Source organism: Centropristis striata, chromosome 14 (assembly GCF_030273125.1).
Source record: "Centropristis striata isolate RG_2023a ecotype Rhode Island chromosome 14, C.striata_1.0, whole genome shotgun sequence".
Classification (NCBI taxonomy): Eukaryota; Metazoa; Chordata; class Actinopteri; order Perciformes; family Serranidae; genus Centropristis; species Centropristis striata.
This window is the reverse complement of record NC_081530.1, coordinates 8,232,735-8,257,446: the sequence shown is the minus strand read 5'-3', so window position 1 is coordinate 8,257,446 and position 24,712 is coordinate 8,232,735. Positions and strand designations below refer to the sequence as shown.

Sequence of the window (24,712 nt, the reverse complement as noted above, 5' to 3'; positions counted from 1 at the left end):
TTCGAATCCCAGGACTGACAGTTCAAGGACTGACATACCCTTGAGCAAGGCACCTAACCCCCAATGCAGCTCCCCAGGCTCAGTAATATGCAGCTGCTCCTTGTATGGTGTGTTCACCTGTGTGTAAAAAAAAAAGGTTAGGGTTGGATTACCCCATTGTGGGATTAATGAAGGATAAATCTCAATCTTAAATCTTATGTCCCTAACGAGTCATCCAAACCATTAAAGAAACAGCCCGAGACCAAGGTCTCCAAACCTGATGTGTCTATTTCCCGTATAGTTATTTATTCATGTATTTATTCATGTTCTTTTTTTCCTGTTTCAGTAAATTACAAAGGAGTAAAATATTCCTCTGACTTTTTTTTTTTTTACAGGTGTTGATTTACAATCCAACATTTTTCAAATACGTCTATGAGTCTTGGCTTGAAGGTCATGGAAGATATCCTTCCACTGGCTTCCTCAGCCTACTGCTCGCTATCCACATATGTGATGAAGTAAGTAAACCTCTCAAGTCCAGGAGATTTTGGTTCAAATTTGTCAACTTCCTATGCATTCATTTCTGTCTCTGTTCAGCATCTTTCAGTCTGTCCTTACATCACATGCATGGCTCCTTTTTCTCCACACAAACTTGGCTATCAGTCATATTTTTCATTCTATTTTAATTAACAAATTATAAAGTTGCCAGGAACCGAAAATACCAACGGAAGACACAGGTGTCTTTGGAAATTTACCCTTTTTTTTACTATTTATACACAGCAGAAAAAATAATAAATAATAAACTACAAGACAGTCTATTTGCATGTAAATTAAAAAATAGTAATAGATTTCATTGTAGAAAGAAAATTCACATTTTAAAAATGGTCTAGAAACATAAATGGCACACTGTGAAAGCTCCTATGATTGCACTTTCAACTGGCTTTCTCAGCTTGTCTACATATCATATATAAATAAAGTTATTACTGTAAATAAAACATTTTCAGTGTATTTTCAATAAACAGATGGACTCCAGAGGGTTAAACCACTGTATTATTGACATGGCCTTACAATCAAGAGCTGACACTCCGCAGCAAAGTGGTTTAACTTTCCACATTGTAATTTCAGTATTAAATATTGATTTATTAAAAAATAAGAGATGTTAACTGATGTGAACATTTTGCCTAAGAGCAACATGTAGTGTAGTGTGTGTGGATTATGTTTTACTATGCCTGTGACACAGTGGTCTTGTTCTTCGTCTGTTCCAGGTCAGTGTATTTGGATTCGGTGCAGACCAGTACGGAAACTGGCACCACTACTGGGAGGAGAACCATTTGGCTGGAGCTTTCCGACACACAGGAGTCCATGATGGAGATTATGAATATAATGTCACCCTACTGCTGGCAGACAAACACAAAATCCGAATGTTTCGAGGCAGATGATACCGAGCCCATATGTGCAGCGGGATAACCACCAAACGAACCTCAGCAGCCTTTCAATGTTTGTTTTTCCTTCGTCTCTTTACGCTGGAAGACCGCTTTTGTCATGATTTCCAAAGACACATGAACCCTTCTGGTCCGTCCAGTTTCTCTTTTCTTTGCTTAAGACAATGTTGAAGACATGCCAATCCCATTGACAAACCAACAGAGCTTCTGTCTCTGTGTGCCTAGATACAGGCAACGACAGACCATCAACAACACAAAAGCAACACTGCCATTTGTTCGTGTAATCCCCACTGAAATGTGTCCGGGAACAGTCAACAGACAAGAGAAGACGTCTTGTCAACAAGCATGCTATACAGAAACAGCGTTAGTTCTATTGTATAGTACATGTATGCTCTTTATGTCCTTTTTTTAAAGATATAAATTACTAGCATTGTTGCCACCTTACGCTTCCTGTTCTCGAGTCAAATTTGACCAGTTTTCAAATATATTTATGTCATAAATAATGCTTTGTTTTAATTGCCACAAAAGGAGTGTAAAATAATGAGTTTGAATGAAGTTAGCTAAGACGGTGTAACGCAGAATAAATATTTATACTTTATCCTTATTAAACATTCAAACAATCCAACGCACCAGGTCAACAAAAGTTGCAAGGTCGACAGGAAGACAATATGAAGCTTTGTATGTTTATAGACATATAAACATGTCAAATTTTAGCACTCTGTAGGCTATCTGCCAGAGAGGACATGCTAGCTGTTGTTAGCTATATGATAGCAAGCTAATGTTAGTTTTAGTCTTAGCACGCTAATGTTAGCTATGTGTTAACAAGCTAGCAAGCTAGATCTTGCAAACATAATACTGCATAGCTTTCCAATGTAGGCTATCCATATTCCACAATAACGGAAGTAATAGCTTGTCAAATGAAGTTAGCCTAAAACGTTGTTTGGATATCTGACTTCCCATTGTCAATGCTAATGTCTCACGTCTGTGTACATCTCTATCCAGGACACTTTTGTCCTTTTAAAAACTTGTTTTTTTTAATCGATTCATCAGCTTATGAAACCTTAGTTATGAGTTCTTTACCCTGCTGTTTTTCACCACACGGCAGCTTAAAGGCTTTTTTCTGTTGTTTGCTAGCAGAGGGAATTAACAAAGAGGCTCCTTCATTCAATACAAAGTCAGTGGAGAACGATAGATTGTTTTCCCCTCCGGTGGGGGCTTAAATGTGCTGTCTCTATGGTCACTGACACTAAATAAGCTCTGTTGACAGCAGCAGACAAAGTGCCATAATTATTCTGTTGATGTATAGACATAGCAAGGACATATATTGGAAGCTGGTGTCTGTCAAATGGGCTAAAAAAAACTAATGTAAAAGCACTTCAGTGATCTTTTTGACTGTGCTGTAAATATCACTTTATAACTTTCTACCATGGCAGGTATGAGAATCAGCTCTTTTTCCATCACACAAACCAATTTTGACCAAATTTTCAGAAATTACCTGCACAACTGAGCTACTTGCATCTTGCTTGTCTGATTGAAGCTGTTAATCATCATAACCAATCAAGTAAAAAAAAAAATCATCTTTCGCTATCATATGACAATTATAGGTGACACACAGGGCCGTAGCTAGGCTTTTAGAAGTACTCGCGTCAGTTTGAGTAGAAGCCCCCCCCTTACACGCCGCCACAAAATCAGTGAAATTGATATTGTGCAAATTATGAAACCCAATGATCACTGTTTTAAACATGTTTCAACAAGAGGATCTGACAATTGCTATTTAAGAAAGTTTGTCTGAAATGTTTGTCCTTGAAAATGGACCAGGGGCCTCATTGCTCTGATTGGTTGTAGGTCTGTTCAGAGGCTTTTCTGTCTGCACCCGTTGATACCCCCCTTGGAATTAAAAAATCAACTGAGAGGTTCCAGGCAAATACAAATTAGCGAATTAGTATGCATGTAACGAACAGAAACTGATGTGTAAAATTGAGAGGGGTACACAGAGCATCATAGTTTAAAGTGTAGGGCCACTGACCAAGCTGTCATATTTGAGTTGGAAGTGAGAACGTGTTGGTATTAAAGCCAAATATGTAAACTGAAGCTGTAGCTATCAGCACAGTGTTGAAGCAGTGTTCAGTAAATCAAGGATCACTACTTATTTTTTTAATCATATCTTTTCACTACATGGCTCACACAAAATATAAAAAAATATATTGATTTAGTTTGGTAGTTAAAATATCCACTAGCCCTAAAGGGTGCTGTTAGAGACATGCAGTAATGTGACTAAAGGGTTGTGCTATAGTGAAGCCATCGATGATCATGTCATTAAAAAATGATAGGAATGTGTGAGGTGTTACACGAGCACCAGGTTCATTAAGGTGTTGTTGAAGTTGTTCATCATTAATCATGGAAATATGACATACATTACAGCCTATACAGGGGTGCCTTATCATTAAAATCAATTATATACAGTACATTTCTGATGTACATTGTAACTTTTCTTAAGTATGTGTTAAGTGCCTTTAATGGGAGTTTTCAAGACTTAATTTTAACCATTGAATTGTACTGTATTGTAATTATCATCCGTATTATAAATTCAACACTAACCTTTATGTTATTGTTGTGTGTACAGTGTCAAAGAATCATATGCATGATACATACAGTATAACCATGCAGTTCTGATGAAACATTGCTATATTTTGTGCAGGCTTGAAATAATTAGCTGCATTTGCTGAACTTGTTGTAGATGTGTGAATGCTTTTTGACCTTATGTTATCATTTTCATCAACAAATCTGTGGTCTGAAATGCTGTACGTGTTGTTTCAGATTGGTCAGGAAATGCTAATGTAATAGGCTTTGATTTGCTGCCATGTGCCTTGAGACATAAAGGGACATTTGCCCGGTCAATGTCTTCAGGATGTTTTTCTTCTCCGTGTGAGAGCATGTTGATAGGAAGAGAAACCACAAAATTTGTTCAATTCAAATGTGTCACCCACCTTGGAAGACAATGGTGTTGTATTCTGTTCTGCAGGGGACACTGTCCCCTAGTGGACATCAGCATTAACGTCACTTGAGTTCTCTATTTTCAGACCGAAGTGATGTCTTTATTATCTGACACTTTTAAAACTGTGTTCAAACATAATTACCAAATCTGTCACTCGCCTGTATCTGATCTTTTTTCCATTCAGTTGAGGTATTAATTGTTGAATAGTTAAATAAAACCCATTAAAGCAGAAACTTCAGAAAAATCATATTCATATTCATGTGTATTTTTTTCAGTTTTAGGTCATTACTACTGACTTGTGTGGGAGAGACGGATACAGGAAAAAACTTGTTATTATTCAGTTATTCAGTTAGGAGTGGACTCCCACGGCACAGGAACTCACAATTGGAACTTTTTTTTAACTGAAAAGTTTCAGAAGGACAATGAGAGTGACTTATTATAAACAATACATTTCACAGCTGTATGCAGATGTTTTGTGGAGAGCTGTAACATAGATGGCTTGTAGCTTGTACAATACATTTTACTTTTTGCAGGATGAGGATAGTGTATGTAATGGAATGCCATTTAAGTCAATATTAAAAAAATACATTAATAAACAAACAAATATATAAATCATTTGAAATAATCCTGAAATTAATAAATAAGGTGGCACATATATAAATAAATGTAAGCATAGTTATAATAGATATGGACTACTAAAATAAATAAATCTATAATTATTAAATAAAAGTCCCCTGAAATGAATGAACATGGAATTATACAATAAATGTCCCCTGAAATAGAAAAATTAAATATATATGTAGTCTTTGAAAAAAAAAACATATTTATTAATTTCTTTAACTATATTGACTCTTATTATATTTGTATGTACATTGATTTATTTCTGTATATATTAATGGCTTTGTTTATTTAATAATTAATTTATTTGTCATTTATTTATCTATGTATTTATTTATTTAAATGGCATTCCATACAAATAATTCAATTAGATGATTAAATTAAATATGCCCGTAATTTGAATAGAAATATATTTCTTGGCTCTAGACAGCATAATAATTGTTTCTAAAAAGATCTTAAGATCTTTTGCCTTCGGGCAACAACTTTAAACGTATTTCTCTTTGCTGTTGGTAAAATTGTGTTTTCCCTCATAGATATTCATCTCTATCGTTGAAATATTTTTCATTTAAAGGATAAAATCAGAAACATGCTCATTTGTCAGCTTTAATTAGTAAGCGGGTGATGTTTAATCCACCATTACTACAGCTAATAGACTTATAATAAAAATGTGTGAATGCCAGCAGGTTCCTGTGATTATTATCTCTTCTTTCCATTTAATATTCAAGAAAACCATTTTGCTAAATTAGTCTATGTATATAAAGCACATGACGCGATACCATCAGAATAACGCGTAGTATAAATAATGAAGGGTAAACTGCGCTTCTGCAGGATGTTTGGTTTTTAAATGGTATGCTTAAATGAGATTAAAAAAGCTAAGCTACAGTTGTTATCCCTGAAGACTTGGCCCGGAGTGCTGCAACACATTTCTGTTCTCCTTTTGTTCATTATGAAGCAGCTCAGAGTCTCACAGCTTGACTTCACAGTACAGCTGTTTTGTGGCTGCTGTGGTGTTCATTTTCACAAATTAGTATAATTAGTGAGGCTGCTGAATCAGCAATCACACTTCTTATTAATTCTTTAGGGGGTGTTTTTTTGGGGGGGTTGTTTTTTTTAACCACTTCAAACTTAATTCAAACATCAAAACTCATATGATGACACTGACAGCTCACAACTTATGGCAGTAATATAGAATGCAATAAAGGCTATGTCGTTCTATTAACTCATACTGTATTTTAGCTCAGCCCTTATGCACTGTATATGTTGCATTAAAATTTAAATATGTTCGGCTTGGCCTACTGATTCGAAGCACCTACATAATGTCATGGAAAGGTAATGAGGTACATAAAGCACTGAATTATGCAATCTGCTCAGCCACTACTTTATTTATATTGCAGCCAGTGTATAAGAACACACTGATGAAAATTTAAAATACTGTGTACCATTATGAGACAATGGGCCACTGGGCAAAGACACATAAACCACCTCTATTACAGAGCAGGACATACAGACTTTACAGTTATTGGTAACACTTTACAATAACTGTTGGACATATACTGTAATATATATACAAGCCATCATTTTTGCATTTATTTTTTTGTAAAAAATACTTTTTCTCACTGTTAAATGTACTAAACAACATATCTCCAACAGAAATATACTATAATATTTAATGGTAAAATCTTTAATTTATGTGGCATTTATAAAGTATTTTCTTGTCAATTATATGGCAGAACAGCGATTCTTTTGATGGAAAAATGTTTTATTTGTTACGGTAAAATATGGACTAAAATGGCATTCTTAAACAGGAAATCAACAGTGCTAATATAATTTTACCGTAATATTACAAAAAGTTGCACCGTATTTATTACGGTAAAGTTCTGGCAACCACAGCTGCCATTTTTTTTTACCATAAAAAAACAGTTTCTTTTTTACAGTGCAGTACAGTGTGCCCCGTACGGTAAGTAATCCATCCATGTCAGTACTCCAATTTCTATCTATTTATGTATTTATTTATTATTTATTCATTTATATTTGTGATTTTTTTCATGGTGTGAAATAATTCTTAAAAGTCACACACAGCATGGCAATCATATAAACGTTAATTAAAATGAAAATATTTGAAGTTCATGAGATATAAAATAAATCAAGAGTTTCATTATATTCCATTTCACACCAATAATGTAATGCCATTTGAGTAATATTAAGTTATGCATTGCATTACAGCCTGCAGGCTCTCATTCAGTCTGAAACCTCACTCATTATATTCACAATGCAAACTCTACTGAAGTAAGCATTCATTATGGAAAACTCATCAAGCACATATAAGCTCATAATTAAAGGCTGGATGATATCGTGCATGTAGTCTATTGGACATGTAGCCATATGCATATATTATATAGCCTACAAACTCCATCCGAATCACTGAAAGCTCAGTACTGCATACTGATCTACATAAGTTGGTTCACACAGTCCATTCTGCTATCATTATATTCACACTATAAATCACTGATTAAACATTATACCTTTTAAAATACTCAGTGTGGCCCTCTGATATAATAATGACTTTAATGTGAGTCATAAAATGCATGCAAGTGCTTAAGAGCCTAATTATATTCTGCCTATAACTTAGTACATTAGACAGCACTGACTGTTCAAAGATTTCACAAGCCCCATAATCATACCGGACTATTTAATCCATTACAAGTAAAGGTCCTGCTTGCATTCTGAATTTTATTTGAGGAAAAGTACAAAGGTATATCAAACTTTAATATAATAAAAAGTAAAAGTGCTGAGTGTGTAAAATAATCCCCTTTAAGAGTGATACATCATTATATATGACATTGTTGCATTATTATTAATACATTAACGTAATTTTGATGGTGTAACAGGTTGGGATTGTTAAGTAGTTAAAGGCAAGGCATGACATCTGTGTCTTATCTTCTGATCTATATTTTATTATAACTAATTATTTTGACCCCTGGAAACAGCAGTACAACATAATATCTTCCTTCCTTATTCCTTTTATTTATGTTTTCTTATAATGAAGAATTTATTTCTGAGGCTATGATTGTATTGTTTAATACATTGCCATAGGCATAAATTATAGTGTCTTAACTGTGGATTTAAATTCAGATACAAATATAAATATGTTTATTCATATTTGCCCATTATAATAATAGGGTTTAATAGGGAATCATGTACATGAGAGTTTTTATGTGTTTTTTTTTTGTTTTTGTTTTTGTTTTACACAAAACAAAACAGAACATTATTGTATCGAGAAACTTTCTTTAATAAGTACAAATTGATTCCATTATGAAATCAGATATGGAAATTTAGTAATATCTCTTTGAAATGGATCTCTCATAGATTTTATAGATGGGAAAACAAATTTTGCCTTTGGGAGTGTATGTTGGAGATAACAAGGGCAGTTGTTGGACATTAACCCTCGGCTGAGACAGTAAACAGACTCCAGACAGTATTACACCAAAGCATAATCCCCAAGTTCACAGGGATATTGTTTTCTGACAGAAACTATTTTTCAGAAAAGAGAAGACCATCCCTATAAAGATGTTAATAGGTATAAAATGATGAGAGGCCATGACAAGAAAGCCTGGTGATGAAAAGTTTTACAGGACTGTTGAATTCCTCCAAAAGACATACGTTTTTGGCTGGAGTAAACAGAGCTGGGCAGTTGGATATGGAGACTTGGTGGGCCATTTATTTATTTATTAAGTTAATCCTACTTAACCCTTTAGAGTTTGGGGCTATTTTGTTGGTTTTGGACTCCTTTCCATTCTGCCTGTATAAACCACTTAAAAATATTTATGATGACGTGTTAGTATCATTGTTTTAAGCACAACCTCACCTATTTATTATTTTCATTTTGACTTACTGGATCAACATTTTGAACACAAAAAACACACAATGAAAAATACAAAAACACACATAAAACACACACATAAACACACTAAATCATCAAACATTGTTTACACAAAAAACACCCAAACATTTTTTTTTACAAAGAACACAGATAAAAACACAGAAATTACGTGGTGACGTCATGAAGAAGTCGTGCTCCGGCGCTTTCGTGGACTCCAGAGGGTTAAAATAGAAAAAAACAATAAATAAATAAGTAACTGAGGATTGTTGTATGTAATAAATGAATAAGTGTTTTAGCTACAGGGTGCAAACAATAATACAAGGGAACCCAAAAGACAGGAGAAGACAGAAAATAAACAAATAAATGAATAAATGAATAAATAATAATAATAATAATAATAATAATAATGAAAGAATGTTAAAAAGGGAAGCCACTTGTTATAAAATCTATCAGAGTTACTTTTCACTGATATCTGATCTTCTCCAGCTTTAGAAAAGACATGGTATCATTGAGCCACTGAGTGCTAGAAGGAGCTTTAGTTGACTTCCAGTGAAGAAGAAGATGGTGTCTTGCCAGTAAGGAAGTAAAAGCTAAAATATCTAATTGATTAGAGGTAAACCGGATGTGGTCGGTCTTCTGGGAGCCCGAATATGGCGACATGGGGGGAGACTTTTTTTTTAATATACTTTTATTACAAAAAGGGGTTTTATTCTAAAAGTAAGAAGAAGAATGAAATACATTTTTTTTTAAATGTAGGCTTTATTTCAAGTATGGAAATCTAAAAGACTAAGTCAATGATTTTCTTAAGAATTCATGAAAACTGTCTGTCTGTCTGTCTCTGTCTCTCTTTAACACTTTATCAGGCAAATAACTATATTTGGTAACTCCAGGTAACATTTAGAGAAAAAAGTTGCAAATTTACTAGATTAAAGTGGCAAATTTGTGCAAAAAAAGTTGCGGATTTACAAGAAAAAAGCTGCTTTTCCCCCCCCAGATTCACCACTATAAATCTCATAAATCTTTTTTTAAAATCTCATAAATCTAATTTTTTTTCTCATAGATTTGTCACTTTAATCTCGTAAGCTTTTTTCTCAAAATATTATTTTAATATGTTTTTTTACACATTCTGGCTGTATATAATACCCTCCAATATTCTCTAGGGTTGAAGTTTGGAATTTGCAAGTATTTCAATGAGTGCCCTAAGGGTTAAAGTGGTGAATCTGGGAGAAAAAAGTTGTTTTTTCCCCACTTTTTTCACGTAAATCGGCGACTTTTTTTCCGCAGATTCGCCACTTTAAATCTCTTAAATCTGTGACTTTTTTTCTTGTAGATTTGCCACTTTAATCTAGTAAATTTGCAACTTTTTTTCTCTAAATATTACCTGAAGTTACCAAATATAGTTCTTTGCCTGATAAAGGGTTAAGCAGTGTGTTTTTTATTTTTTTATTTTTTATTTTTTAAAATAAACTTTATTAAGGCAGTTGGGTGGGGTGTAATACAAAAAAATACATCAGAACGTCGCCAGGGGGTTTCAATAAATCATAAAGTTGTCATACAAAAATATTATAAAAATTACAAATATTCAGAGTTTTAGCAGCTTTCAAATTAGTAGAGTCTTTAATAGAATTAATATACTGCTTGGTTTCACTTATAAATATAGAAAAGAGGGGATTTTTTTTGTGTATCGAGATTTATGTATGTGATATTTTGCCAATAGTATAATTAGATTTATAATGTAATATTGATTTTTTTTTGTGTATGGGAAGTCAGTGAAACCAAACAGTATATTTTCAAAAACAAAGGGACAAATTAGGTTCAATTGAAAAAAAAAGGAAGTTACAAATATCTTTCCAGAACTTAGACGAAAAAGGGCAAGACCAAAATAAATGAAAAATACTTTCAGGGTGCCCTTCACAAAAAAAGCAATTCAAATCTAAATCTTTTTTAAAACGTTGAAGAAAAATTTTAGTGGGGTAGATTCTGTGAATTATTTTAAAAGAAATTTCTTTGATCTTATTGTTGACTATATATTTTGCTGGCAAATTCCAAATCTTCTCCCAATTAAGGTTATCAATAAAATTATTCCAATAAGCAATGATGTAGGGGGTTGATACAACTTCTTTCTGAAACAGTGAACGTATTTTTCGGTTATTGGTGTGTTATCAAGTTACAGAGCACAGATCTGTCCTCCATGTTGACTTGATAAAGTGTGTGTTCCCCTTTAACACGTGCAGACGATGACGCCACTCCCTGTTCAACAAGCAGGAAGTCGCTAGTCTCTCGTTGAACCCGTTTGGACGGAACGACTTTCTGAGCAAATGTTTTCCTTGTAGCACAGGTAAGAAATGCGCCAAAAATCCTACGTAAACATTTATTTTTTCTTGATCTATCGCCAGAATAAAAAGCATTTGCAAGTAGCCCAGTTTCCAATGTCTAAATATAGCAGCTGTAAGTTAGCCGCTGGTTTCACTTTCTAGCTGGAACAGTGACAGAGACACGTCCATAACTTCAGGTAAACTACGCAGTAGAAAAACAACACTCGCGGTAAACTGTTGCAAATAATGTTTCTTGTCGCAAATACAGCACCATTACTGCTATTATAGTAAATACGGCCTACTCAGCGCTGAAATGTCTACCTGACAGGAAGCTTGGCATACAGTGTTGTGTAGGCCATAATAACTATCATGACAGGCTCATTTTCATCGCTGCCCACTTCCTTAAATTAGCTATTGGAACTCATTTTCAAATAGATATTTAATATAAAATTTTCTTGAGTAGAAATATGGCTTCTGTACAAATGTAGCTTAACCCTTTGATGCACAACATATGGATCCCCCTTCTAATCCACAACATGGGTCAAATATGACCCACATTGTGTTATACATCTTGTTATTTCATGCTGGCTTTGTTTGCTTCTTTTTTATGATTTTTTTTTATTTTTTATTACTACATCAAGTTTACACACATGGGTCAAAAATGACTCATTCATCCAGGTTTGATTTAAAATTAAATGACCCAATACTATAATAATAATAATAAAAATTATAATAATAATAATTTGTACTGTACTTATTCTGAATACTTGGTTTAATAAATGATAAAATACATTTATTTCAAAGATGTATAATAGAAACGCTCAGCCATACATGAAATAACATTGAAAATTAATATGGGTCATTTTTGACACATGTTGTGTGTTAGAAGCGTAGTGTTACAAAAAGGGTTTTTATTCAAAAATTCAGAAATGAAAACAAAAAATGAGGATGTATGATGATCAAAAACAAGTTGATTGAAGAAAACCAACAATGCCCGTCTACATTTTTCAGAAGTTTTAATTTCCATTGCCTGCTACATCTGATTTTGTCTGATCAACATTCCAAAACCGAGACGTTCAATTTACAGTGATGTGAAACAGAAAATGAGAAGCAAATCATCACTGTTGTAGGTTTCTCCCTCTTAGTAAATAAGTCGTTTTGGTCTTAGTCAGTAAGTCATTCTTTTCACACCTTTTTCATGCTCAATGACTTATTTCCAAGAAAACTTTTGCATTTATCTGGTAAGACACAAGATTTAAAGTGGTGCTTTGCATGATTCTTTTCATGGCAGTCATGGAGAAACAGTTTTACAGATTTGTTGATTAAATCAACTAATCGATTGGTCAACAAAATCTTGTAAGTGTAATTCCACTAAGAATTTCTTTAGCAGAGGACAACCCTATGCATTTTAAAACTGTACTGAGCATTTTTTCTGCTTCTACATGAAGAGATTAGGCACAGGCACTGACCCCAGAAGATGGGAAGGTGATTTTTTTTTTCCAAAACTTGTGCTTTCACATAGAGTCAGGAAGCACATGATTTATGCTTCTATGACCTGTTTCAGGATGCCTGTCGAAAGCCCAGAGGAGAGGACGTTGGAGGTGCTGGCGCTGCCTGCAGAAGTGGATGAAGAGCTGCTCTTTCTGTACTTTGAGAATAGGCGGCGCTCTGGTGGAGGTCCACTCGTCTCTGTGGAGAAGAAGGGGGACCGCGCCATACTGGTCTTTGAAGAGGCAGAAGGCAAGTCCTCATGGCAGCAAGTAAAAAAGCAATAACCAGATGCTGGCTTCTTAGAGAACCTCCCACCCTGAACCTATGGAAAAATATAATAAATGACATATACAGTATGGAACATATAACTTTCACTTTGAGATTACAGAAGGAAAAGGGGAAAGATTACTGGGCTAAATGGATTACATGCCTAGCTGATGCAGTGTGTGGCGGTTGAAATTGTTTTAGATTGTGAACAAAAGTTTATAACCCTGTGGTGAAAGCTTATGTGTATTATTCAATGTGACAGAAAGTTTGTATATGACCTCATGTTTGTGTTGTGAAAAGAAAAAAAAAATTAAACTATAAAAAAAAAGTAAGGGGAAAAAGCAGTATGCCTTTTTTCAAAATGATGTATTTTATTCTTTCTGCAGACTGAGGTGGTGGTCCTATAAGAGCTTGCTTAGGGGCCCAATTTGTAAAATTGTGTCCCTCTGTCTATATTTCCCTAATGGCTTGCCTGAAAAAAAAAGACTTAATTTGTCTTGGAAGTACTGTATGCTAATTTCTGTTGCTATCATTTGACAGCTGCAGCCCAAGTGCTGTCTAAGGGGCACCACGTTCTGCATAATGTGGAGCTGAGTGTGAGAAAGCCTGCCTCAAAGGACCCATGTAGGCTGCTGCTGCGGGGGATCAACCCCAACACCAGCTCAGAGATGATAGAGCTCTACGTGGAGAACATGATGGGGCTCAACGATCCTGACTACACTCTTTATCCCTCACCGAGTAAAGATCTCATCCTCATTCAGCTCGGCCAACCCCTCTCCAAAGGTCCCTGCTTTTTTCTTATAAGCATAATGTTCAGATTGTCATTTTCTTTCACGTTGTTAAATATCTATTTTTCGTTTTGTAGATTTCCAAAACCTCAGCGCTAAAGTCTCCAAGAGGAAACTTGACAGGGCCCAGGTAACTCTTGAACAGGCTGAGCAAACTGAGTCCATCTTAGTGGAGAACCTGCACCCTGGCACCACTCCAGACCAGCTCACTTTGCACTTTGAGTGCAAGCGAGGTGGGAATCAGAAGGTGAAGGAGGTCACGGTGCTTTCAGAGGGTACCGCCAAGGTGTCCTTTGTCAATTTTGAATGTAAGTTTCTTATTCTACAACTTTTAAAAACGGTTGTACTACAGTTTTCAAGGGAACATTTTGTATGTGTCCAATCTAGGGTTCGTACGGGTGCTTGAAATCCTTGAAAATGCTTGAATTCAAATGTTTGTTAAATGTTAATTTTCAAGGTTTAAAAAGTGCTTGGATTTTGGATAAAGTGCTTGTAAATGCTTGAAATTCTTACAGTATTTCTCTTGCAATCTGATTATATCCATATATAGACTGTAGATAATCAATGTAAAAATAATGTGAATGTATGTGAATGTATCTGAAATGAAGACCGTTCCTCCTCAAAGTGTAATACCATCACTGTTGGTATGGTTAAGTGAAATCTCCCCTTTTAGTATGTAAGTACTCATCTAAAACATGCAATTTACTACAGGTGTAAGATACTGGAAAAGCTTGAAAATGGACCTTGAAATTCCATTTCTATTATTATTATTTCTAAAATCTATTAAATATAGTCACTTAATGAAATAATTTTGCTCAGTGTGTGCTATATTAATCAAGAAAGTTGAGTTCTGCCCTTGGAGCTGTGGTGGCAGTGCCTACATGTACCAGGATGCATTGCACAAGAGTTACTGACACAAAGCCAAAAGTGTAGTAGCTGATAGAATAAAAACAAAAAACCAATACAGCAAGTCTTTATTATTTTCCACAACGTCAATAGCAGCGCATTACAGCTTAGCTTTTTCCATCCGCACAAAAAAAGCCCACTTAGCATTTTGCTAATTTCGCTGGGATTTGACTCACTGTCTTCACCGCCTCTTTGCTCTGCTGCTCACTGACTTTACTCCGTGTGGCTCTGTGTTATGTGTGTATGGAGGAGCTCAGCCCTGACATGAAAGAAGAACTAAAGTAAACCATAATGCAAAAAAGCACTGATAAAAGAACCAGTAACACCAGACCTTAGCACTTTATTAATTTAGCCCTGGGGCCTATTAACTACCGAGTTTTGGTACCTATATGTGCACAGCGTGTGGCCTTTCACTTTTAAAAAAAATATGATTAATCCACTGACTTCAAAGCTCTGCTTCAAAGTGAAGTGCAGATTCTCTAAGAGATGGCTTATAAAGAACATACACAGAAACACTGCACAAAGAAACAGAGCAGCAAAACACAGAGGAATATTCAAAAAGTCAAAGATAGAAAATAGAAAACATTAACATTTTAATATGAAATCCCTGGACAGGTCTCCAGACTATTACAGGGCTGACATATAGAGAAAGACAATCACACTCTCATTCACTCCTACGGGCAATTTAGAGTCACCAATTAAACCTAAGAGCATGTTTTTGGGCTGTTGGAGGAAGCTGGAGTACCACACACAGAAGAGCAGCAGCTGCAGTCCTCCATTAACAATGAAATAACTAAATCAAACATGGGATGGTCAATAATAATAATAATAATAAGTAGTGTAGAGCCTGTGCTCAAACTGACATTGATTGAGCAGAATAACTGGTTTCTGTTGGCATCAGAGGGCAATAAGAAGCTCAGGTTCTGGCAGATCCCTGACTGCCATATCCTCCACTGTATTCTTTCAGCCGTTTTCTCTGGCTCGAAAAAATATCTGAGTCAACCAAAACACTGTAAAATATATCCTCTTCTACAACATCTTCACTCATATTTTGTGTCAGGTCAAATGACTGTGCTGGATGCAGGAAGAACAAAAGATTTTGCAGCTGCAAACTCTCTTGAACTTTCTTGATCATTATAGTGCACACTGAGGTCATCTGTGGACATCCACATAAAAAAGGTGTCACATTTTGAATAAACAAAGCCTCTGTTTTCTTCTAACAGCTGTGGACATCGTCCTGGCTCAGCCGCACAAACTGGACGGGACTGATCTTGTTGTGACGCCGTACTTCGACTTCCTTCAACCCGCAGTAACACCACAAGACTCTGGAGCTGGAAGCCAAGCTATAACGGAGAGAAATTCTGAGGATGTTGTGATGCAGACCAGTTCTCCCACGGTGGTCAATGCAAACAACCAGTTGTCCTCTCCGACAGCCTCAAAACCTCCTGCTGCCCCTCTAGCGGCAGAGCCCGCGGCAGAGGAAGCCATGGATCATACGGAGGAGGAAGTGACGCTATCGAGTCACGTTGCTATCGATGACCCAGTAAAACTTTCTTTGTTCCAGCTTAGCACCTTTAAAAAAGACAATGAAAAGGCTCATCCAAATTTGACCATCCAAATCAAAGACGATGGCGTTCACATTGCAGGGACCGACGCACGAAGAGTTGAGCAGATAAAACACGCCACCTTGGACTATTTCGGCAAAATGGCTGAGATTCATTTCTACCTGGAGCCAGAAAAGGCTCAGCTCCTTGCTAGAAGAGAAGTGAATGCGCAGCTGGTGCAAACCATGAGTCAAACTGGGTCACCTGCAGTGTACACTGTGTCAGACTGTAAAGTTGTGGTTACCTCCCTATCCCATAACTGTGCTAACCAGGCTTCTAGCTTTTTGAAATCCCAGATATGTCAATTCAGCATGCCGGTGGACACGGAGTATGAGAGCATGTTATATTGCAGAGAGTGGTCAGAGTTCCTGCAGGCCCTGGGTTTCTCTTCTGTAAAGGTGTCAGAACGAGGAGGGAATATCGATGTGTTCACTCTGAATGGGATGGAGGAGGAGAAGCAGACTGCAATCATGGAGTTTCTTACAACACCCATTGAAAGGGAGACGGTGATCAAGATGGAGCCAGGCATGCTGAAATACATCCAGATCTATAGTCATCAGCTGTTGGCTGACATGGACCAAGTGTCTATTTTCCCACTAGAAGCAGGGGACGTTTGTGGGCTAAAGGTATGTGTTGCATCAGTACCACATGAAGAAAAGGCTGCAGTGTTGTAAATGTCACTAGTGATTGAATGTTGGGTTCTTAAGCTATTGTCCTATTCCTATTCCTGGTGCTGTTTTAACCCATTTAGGCCTAAAACGCCTGTAAAAAATGCCTGTAAAACATCTAGGCGATTTTAAAATAACCCCCTAAAACCTGAAGTTTTTCTGGAAATTATTTTTTTAAAAGGAGTGGGAAGAAGTCAAAGCTTATTAAATCCCACCCCTTCTCCCTATGTTAATTTACTATATTCAGTTATATAACAACAATAATATTTATATATATGTATGTATAAAACATAGTAATGTAGTATATAAACTTATTATTACCATTATTAACATACATATGTTATTAACTTACACATACATAAGTACACATACACCCATGTACTCACAATGAGACAACATTGAACAAACAAACAAAACAACAACACACAAAAATAAGAAAAATAGTAATAATGCATTTAGAAAATAAAACATCGACAATAACCCCCTAAAACCTGAAGTTTTTCTGGAAATTCTACAGAAGTGTCAATGCCTACTAAATAATCGGTTTTTCAGCCTCTGTAGCAGATAGAAATTCAATTTTTGAGAGCTTATAGCTGTTATATCTGAGCTCCCTCCACTGTAGTCGTCTTCCGCCATGATTTCAAAGTTCTGGAAAAGTCCCATGGTGCATTGCGACACTCCCTCATGTATTCTGATGCATTTCATTGGCCAAGAGAACGAAAATAGGTGGAAAAAACTACAAATACTACAAAACGACGTATCCGCTTTCCCGGCTTTAATGGTAGAATAACGCAACAGCGCCCCCAGTTTTAATGGTAGAAATGCGGTAAAGCTTTCCCGGCTTAAATAGGGTTAAAGGGATGGTTCAGAGTTTTTGAAGCAGGGTTATATGAGGTACTTGGTCGGTGTATTACAGTAGATGGCGGTTGGCACACCCTCAGTATGGGGAAGGAGCAGGGTTAGGGTTACAGCTAAGCAATGTATGCTGCTGACGGGGGCCACAGCTATTATAGACGCCTAAAACAGGGTCTGTAAAATGTCTTCAAGGATTGGAAAATGCTTAATTTAAACCTCATGTATTAAAGGTTATGAAAACTGCCAGATTTGGATATACTCCGTAAAAAAAATGCTTGATTTTTTTATAGCATAATTTGGTGTTTATCAAATCAGAATCTTAATATTTGAAATGAAACAATCCCAGATATGGAGTGGACTGGAACTAGATTGACTGATGTAGGAAGTAGATAAACTTACAAAGTTCATATGAACAGCGGGGAAAACAAAGACAATATAACAATATATGGCAATAAATTGTGTATAGATTGCTGTGAGTATGAGGGAATTCTGTAAACTTTATTTTGCAATGACATTTGCAACAATTTAGTTATGGTGATTAATGCTTTTAGCGTGGAAATGTTTTTGGTTGAGGTTCCTTCAAAATGCTGGAAATATGCTGGAATTTTATTTTCAAAAGGCTGTTTGAAAATCAAAAGTGTATGCTATATTTAGAAGATTTTCAACGCTTGACCTTTCCCTTTCCAACTGGGAACTAAAGCTGTTCTATTTATCTATGCTCTCTTCACATTACTTTGACAAAAACAGTTATTTTAGAGTGACTAGCAACTCCCATTCTGCGAGGTAAAATTACTGTTTTTGTCGAAGGACCCTGGAGGCATTGAAGAGAACATAAATATTGGCTTTAGTTCCCCCCACATAAACTTAAACAGGGCTGTCACACGGCAAGGTAAAGTGGTGGAAATATTCAAAACATGGTGTCCACTTGCACTGATGATTCAAATTAAAGCAAATTCCTTATCTGGAAAAATATAAAGGTTAAGATTAAGCATTTTCAAACAGTCAAGACTTTATACAAACCCCAAACCCACAGCTGTTGGTACACCTGCTTGCTTTTCCAAACTAAAATCTACTGTGACTATGGATAAGACACTCATACAGCCCCACTTTAAAACACTATCCCTTGAACATTGTTTTTGAAATTCCTGTAGTCAGCAGATTGTTTCATCGTTTGTCATTTTTGTGAATGAACCCGACAGATCCATGGCCACGCTACTGCCTGTCAAATGGCTGAGGAGGTGTTGCAGGGTGTGGTGTCATCTATCTGCACCAGAACCATCACAGTAAACGCTCCGGGAGTGACCCGCTTTTTAGCAGACGACGAGTGTCCGGGCATCCTGAAGGAGATGGAGAAAAAGTTTCAGGTCTACATCAGCACAAAGCACGAGCCCTGGGTCTACGTGGATTACGCGGTAACTGAATGATCAAAGACACAAACTTTTTATGTTGTTCTTTGTTTTTGAGGCTCTTATATACAGCTTAATTTGTCCCCACTTTCTCTCATTTGGCCTGTATGCAGGGTTCGTACGGGTGCTTGAAATCCTTGAAAATGCTTGAATTTCAATGTTGTATTTTCAGGGTTTAAAAAGTGCTTGGATTTTGGATAAAGTGCTTGTAAATGCTTGAAATTCTTACTGTATTTCTCTTGCAATCTGACTATATCCATCTATAGACTATAGATAATCACATGTTCAATGTAAAAATAATGAGTAGCCTATCTGAAATGAAGACCGTTCCTCCTAAAAGTGTAAAACCATCGCTGTTGGTATGGTTAAGTGAAATCTCCCCCTTTAAGTATGTAAGTACTCATCTAAAACATGCAATTTACAACAGGTGTAAGATACTGGAAAAGCTTGAAAATTTACCTTGTAAGTCCTTAAAAAATGCTTGAATTTGACCACTGCTAAAGTGTACGAACCCTGTATATATCAGTTGTCATCCATGTTGATGAGCAGTATTGAGGCCTTATACTGAATAGCCTGAGGCTGAGTTTACGAGCATACACAAGGCAGAAGTGAAAGGCTGATGTTTATTGTGTTTCTGAACACAGTCTGGCCTTCTGAATGTTTTATTGCACTTTCTTATCTCACTGCAGCTTTGTTGTCGGGCTCAGCTCAGTGGCCACACATAATACAACATTTTGCTGGCCAAAAATTGACAAATTGAGATAACACAGAGATAACACCAAACTGATATCTGCATATGAATTCTGATACATTTTTAAAAAGTGAATGAAACGATAAAATACTTGTAAGACGACAGCTTATGGGTTCCAAGATGGTTTTTCGCTCAATGAGTTCCTCCTTTTTTGAAATGGAAACCAAAATGCTTCTGACACCAAACTCTTGTGCCACTGCCAGCAGATCTTATCTTATCATAGAGATTAGTAGCTCATGGGCTAAGTTGTTTTTAAGTTTTCTTTTTTAAATTTAAAAAATATATATATATTACAGCTATAGTGAGATAAAAGTGGTAGAAACATTAAAATAAACATTGTGTTTTTATTTCAGGACATTTTTAAGATTGGATTCTCGATGATGTCCAGCAGAAACTTGAGGAGAACGTTGGAAGAGTCACCACAGGAGCTAAAATGTGATTCAGGGCAAACTAATCATAATGGAGCTCAACCAGGCAATGGTAATATATCCCTGTATAACCTGTATACCTCGTCAATCATTTCATTCTCAGATTTCTGTGCAGTTTGTGATCTGTTCACCTTTGTGTAGGTCTTTTAGAGGAAGCAAAGAGAATCGTCTCAGTTGTCGATGGAGGACAAGAGTCAGGTGGGTCCAATTCAGACCAACTTGATGACATGGATGATTTGGACCTATATACAGCACAGGAACCGACCAGCCTGACAGACCAGGACTCCTCTGGAACAGTTGTAGAGGCTTCACAGCCAGCAGCTAAAGGGAATGCCACAAGTGACTTACTTGGGCTGAGTGATGGAGCCTCTGGCCTTTCTAGCAACCTTGAAGAAGAAGCCCAGCTATCACTAGCCATCCAGTACTCTATGGAATCAAGCCATTGGTCCCTGGAAGATGAAGAGGAACAGCTGCAGAAAGCCTTGGAGCTGTCTAAGAATATGATCCAACATGAAGCCTCTTCGAGTGTTCCCGAGAAGAGCCCCCAGGTAGCCCAGCTGAAGAAGGTGGAGGTTTTGGAGGACGCCATCAAGGCAGCCAGCACCCTACAGTTAGTTGTGTTTGCAGGTTATAGCTGTGACCTGATCCGGGTTGACATAGCCTTCGGCAAGAAGGTCGCCCAAAGACAGGTGGAGGAAAAAGTGGAGAGCAGATGTGTAAGGAACTTTTCAGACATCCACAGGAAGTGTCTGGAGGTGATCAAGAGGAAGCACGGGGTGGAGATTACAGTCCAGGGCACCATAATCACTGTTTCTGGTTTCAAGAAATATGTGTACGGAGGATTGCATGATACAAAGCTGCTGCTGGAGAAAATCTCAGAGTCAGCATCCGACCAGGAAATCCTGAGAACTGTCCGGTGGGTGTATCATGACCCTGCGTCTTCAGCCACAACTCCTTATTCACCCGAAGCTAGCGTGTACATTGAGAACGCTATGAGGTTGAAGCTGGAGAAGGTTGATATCATGTTGGACAATCAGCCCCACGTCATCGACTTTGAGAAGATGCAAGAGGTCAACAAAGCTTCAGGGAAATCTGTGAAAATCTCCAGGAAGTTGCCTGATTTAGGGGATTCAGATCAGGATGTACCAGGTAACATGAACTTTAAAGTGTTTTATTGATTATTATGTCTTCTGCAAAAGTATGCTTTTTTGTTTATGTTTGTATGTCATTTGACTGATATTCATTTCCCGACAACCATCCATCAGATCCACTTCCCACGTTATGTACACTGTAGTGTATTGAGGAGGGGCCTATTAATTGTCACACTGCCAAATGGCATACTAGGTACAGCTAGCAGTCCTTTGCTTGCTACAGCGCAATCGAGGAAAGAAGAAAAAAGAATGTGCTTGTTTTAGTGTGGAAAATGTGAGATGTTTGTAGCAAAGTCAAACATTTTGAGCATCAGCAATGTATTGCTCACGATTCAAGGAAGCTCCGTGTTGAGTGTGTATGTAGGCGTGTCGATTGGACCATTCCGGACAGCACCTTTTGAACAGACACTCCACTAGTTAAGAACAATATAAAAACGAACACACAAAAAAGTCGAAAATATAATTCTATGCACCATTTTAGCCTGCAAGCTAACAGTACAAAAGTTGGCTAGCTAACGCAGACACCATGCAGTAACTTCATACCAATATCTTCAAGTTCAAATCTCTGGTTTGCCAATTCAATTTTGAACCTTTGTGTTATTAAATGTTTTGTTTGTCATAATGTCCAACTAAACGTCTGAGTTCCATTAGCTAGCTAAATTAGTGTTAGCTTGTTGGCTAAAAGGTTTTAGCTACTTTTACTCGGGTTTCTACAATTATTTTTCAGCAGTATGTGGCACAGTATATTTAGGATTGATGGAAAATTATGAATCTTTATATTACATATAATGTAGAAGAGTATAAAATTAGCCAAGGATGAACCCATTAAATGTTAGAGTGATATGAATCAAGTGGTGGCTACACATTATTTTTCACTTTCATCAACATTGTGAGATAAGGCTTTAAGACTTAGGGGTTCCTTATTTATGTGGATAAGTGATAGGAATCATAAATGTAACAAAATGTAATAAAAAAAACGGAATCCTTTGTCAACAGAGGAGGAATATTCTTTGCTGTCAAACCTGCCCGAAGCAAGCAAAGTGGACGAGGAATCTGATGAATTTCAGAAAGTGGTCAAGAGTTTCTACGAGACCATACAGGAATACCACAGCAAAATCCGAATCATACAGGTGAAATAAAACGAGCCTGAATCTTGCAACAAATTTTTTGGCGTATCTGTATAGTAACACTAACATATTCCAACAGGTGGAGAAGCTCATGAACCGACTGCTGTACAATCAGTACAAGTTGAAGAAGGGGAGCGTGCTGCAGCGCGCCACATATCCTGAGATTGAACGCACTCTCTATCACGGCACAAGTGAGACAAGCGTGAAGGAGATCTGCGTTCATGGATTCAACAGAAGCTTCTGTGGAAAGAATGGTAAGTGTGTGATGCAAGGTTATAATAGTTTTGGATTTTTCATTAGTTTTAATTTCGTTGTGATTTTTTGTTTTTAAATTCAGATAGTTTTTATGAGTTTTTAGAGTGTGTTTGCTAGTTTTAATTAGTTTTTATTTTTTGAAAAATGGTTGTTTTTAGTTTAGTTTTAGTAATGGGGTATTTGTTGGGTGCCAGATTCAAAAAAGTCACAATAAATGTTGCCTTTATTTCCTTTGTCTTATCCATCTCAGCCTCAATAAGTCATAAAATCAGATAGATGATTTCAAATCAACCAAAAAGGTTTATGTATGAAAAAAGTTGACAAAGATAAAAAACGAAGGACATTTTCACTATAATTATAGTTAGTTTTAGTTAGTTTTGTAACCACAAAATACAGTTATCGTTTTTTTTAAAACTCGTTTTTATTTTCATTTCAGTTAACGAAAATATTTTTTCAATTCTAGTTTTCGTTATTTTGTTAGTTTTCCTTAACTACAATAACCTTGGTGTGATGACGCTGTTCTCTTTTCAACTCAGTTTGTCTCATTTGGGGTATTAAACGTTGACATGTTGTTTTTTTCCCCACACAGCCACCGTCTACGGTCAGGGGGTGTATTTCGCCGTCAACTCTGCGCTGTCTGTCCAGGATCAGTATTCACCCCCAAACCCAGACGGATACAAATATATTTTTGTGTCAAAGGTTCTAACAGGAGACTACACAAAAGGCGACCACGGGATGAAGACGGCCCCGCTGAAAGAGACGGGCGATATTCCCCTCAGATACGACAGCGTGACTGATGACATCACCAAGCCGACGATGTTTGTCATCTTCAACGATACGCAGGCTTTTCCCGAGTATCTCATTACATGCCAGAGAATCACACGCTGAAGAAAATGCATTAGTCGTCACACAACAATCATAAATGTGGAGAAAAAGACTCCTTTTTGTTTTCGTGTTTCTACTTTGGTTTAAAAACTGCATTTGATTTTTTTTATAAAGGGCTAATTTTTATTTTAGTTAAAGTGTACAGTTCTTTCCATGATTACTTTCGTGTTTGCTCAGTTTTCGTTCTTTAATCAAGTCTGATCAAGAGAAACTCAAACAGCTGAACCCAGAAAGCTCATTTTTCATGGAGTAGCATGCCCTTTTAGAACAATAAGACTCATTGTACTCTTTAAATAGGTGTGACTCAGCACTTATTGCATGACATTTCACTTGTAATAGTGAATTCGGTACCACACGCCCCTGTCATTATTCTCCTCCTTTAACTCGCCAGCGTGTATTTATGGTTTTGAAAATAACCATATATAATCTGCTGCACATTCTTCTTGATTTTCCATAATACAGATAATAGTATTAATGTTATAGTGTTATGATTTGTAGTTCTTTATCCTGCGGACACTTCTAGACACACAGTCTAATTTTAAACTGAAGAGTTTAACTCACACTACTTTTCCCTTGAATATAATCTGTATAGATATGTTTCCTTTTGGGTTCAGTTGTTTAAGTTTCCCTGAAATTACTGTGTTGTATCAATGTTCTTCTTGGCAATATGAGATTAGTTAAGATAACTGAGAATAGTTGCTGAATGTAGTTATGGTAACTTTAACTATAATACCCTGGTATGCTAGAAAATTAAAGAAAATGCCCTTGGACAAATAATCACCATGATTTCAAAAAGAAGAAAAATAACTAGAATTTTCCTTTAATTATGATTAAAGTTTAAATCCACTTATAAGATATTGCAAATGTTAAAACCATGCACATCTGTTGAATTGACTGTGCATTT

The 24,712-nt window shown here is 36.5% G+C and overlaps 2 protein-coding genes across 2 annotated transcripts in view; both read left to right on the top strand.

Moving 5' to 3' along the window:
- LOC131985441 (CMP-N-acetylneuraminate-beta-galactosamide-alpha-2,3-sialyltransferase 1-like) overlaps positions 1–2,529 on the top strand; it is an 88,633-nt gene extending 86,104 nt beyond the window's left edge. Inside the window, exons 7-8 of the mRNA XM_059350556.1 lie at positions 375–494; positions 1,242–2,529. Of these exons, the coding sequence (XP_059206539.1) occupies positions 375–494; positions 1,242–1,415 (294 nt within the window). The 3' untranslated portion in view covers positions 1,416–2,529. The remainder of the gene's footprint in view (positions 1–374; positions 495–1,241) is intronic.
- An 8,171-nt stretch (positions 2,530–10,700) lies between these two features.
- On the top strand, positions 10,701–24,404 carry parp10 (poly(ADP-ribose) polymerase family member 10). The gene is made up of 11 exons (XM_059350325.1): positions 10,701–11,249; positions 12,791–12,966; positions 13,525–13,767; positions 13,850–14,080; positions 15,902–16,908; positions 19,005–19,217; positions 20,316–20,442; positions 20,532–21,539; positions 22,538–22,671; positions 22,748–22,922; positions 23,513–24,404. Exons 2-11 carry the CDS (start codon positions 12,792–12,794, stop codon positions 23,809–23,811), a joined length of 3,612 nt encoding a protein of 1,203 aa, XP_059206308.1. The 5' UTR covers positions 10,701–11,249; position 12,791; the 3' UTR covers positions 23,812–24,404.
- Positions 24,405–24,712: the final 308 nt, after the last annotated feature.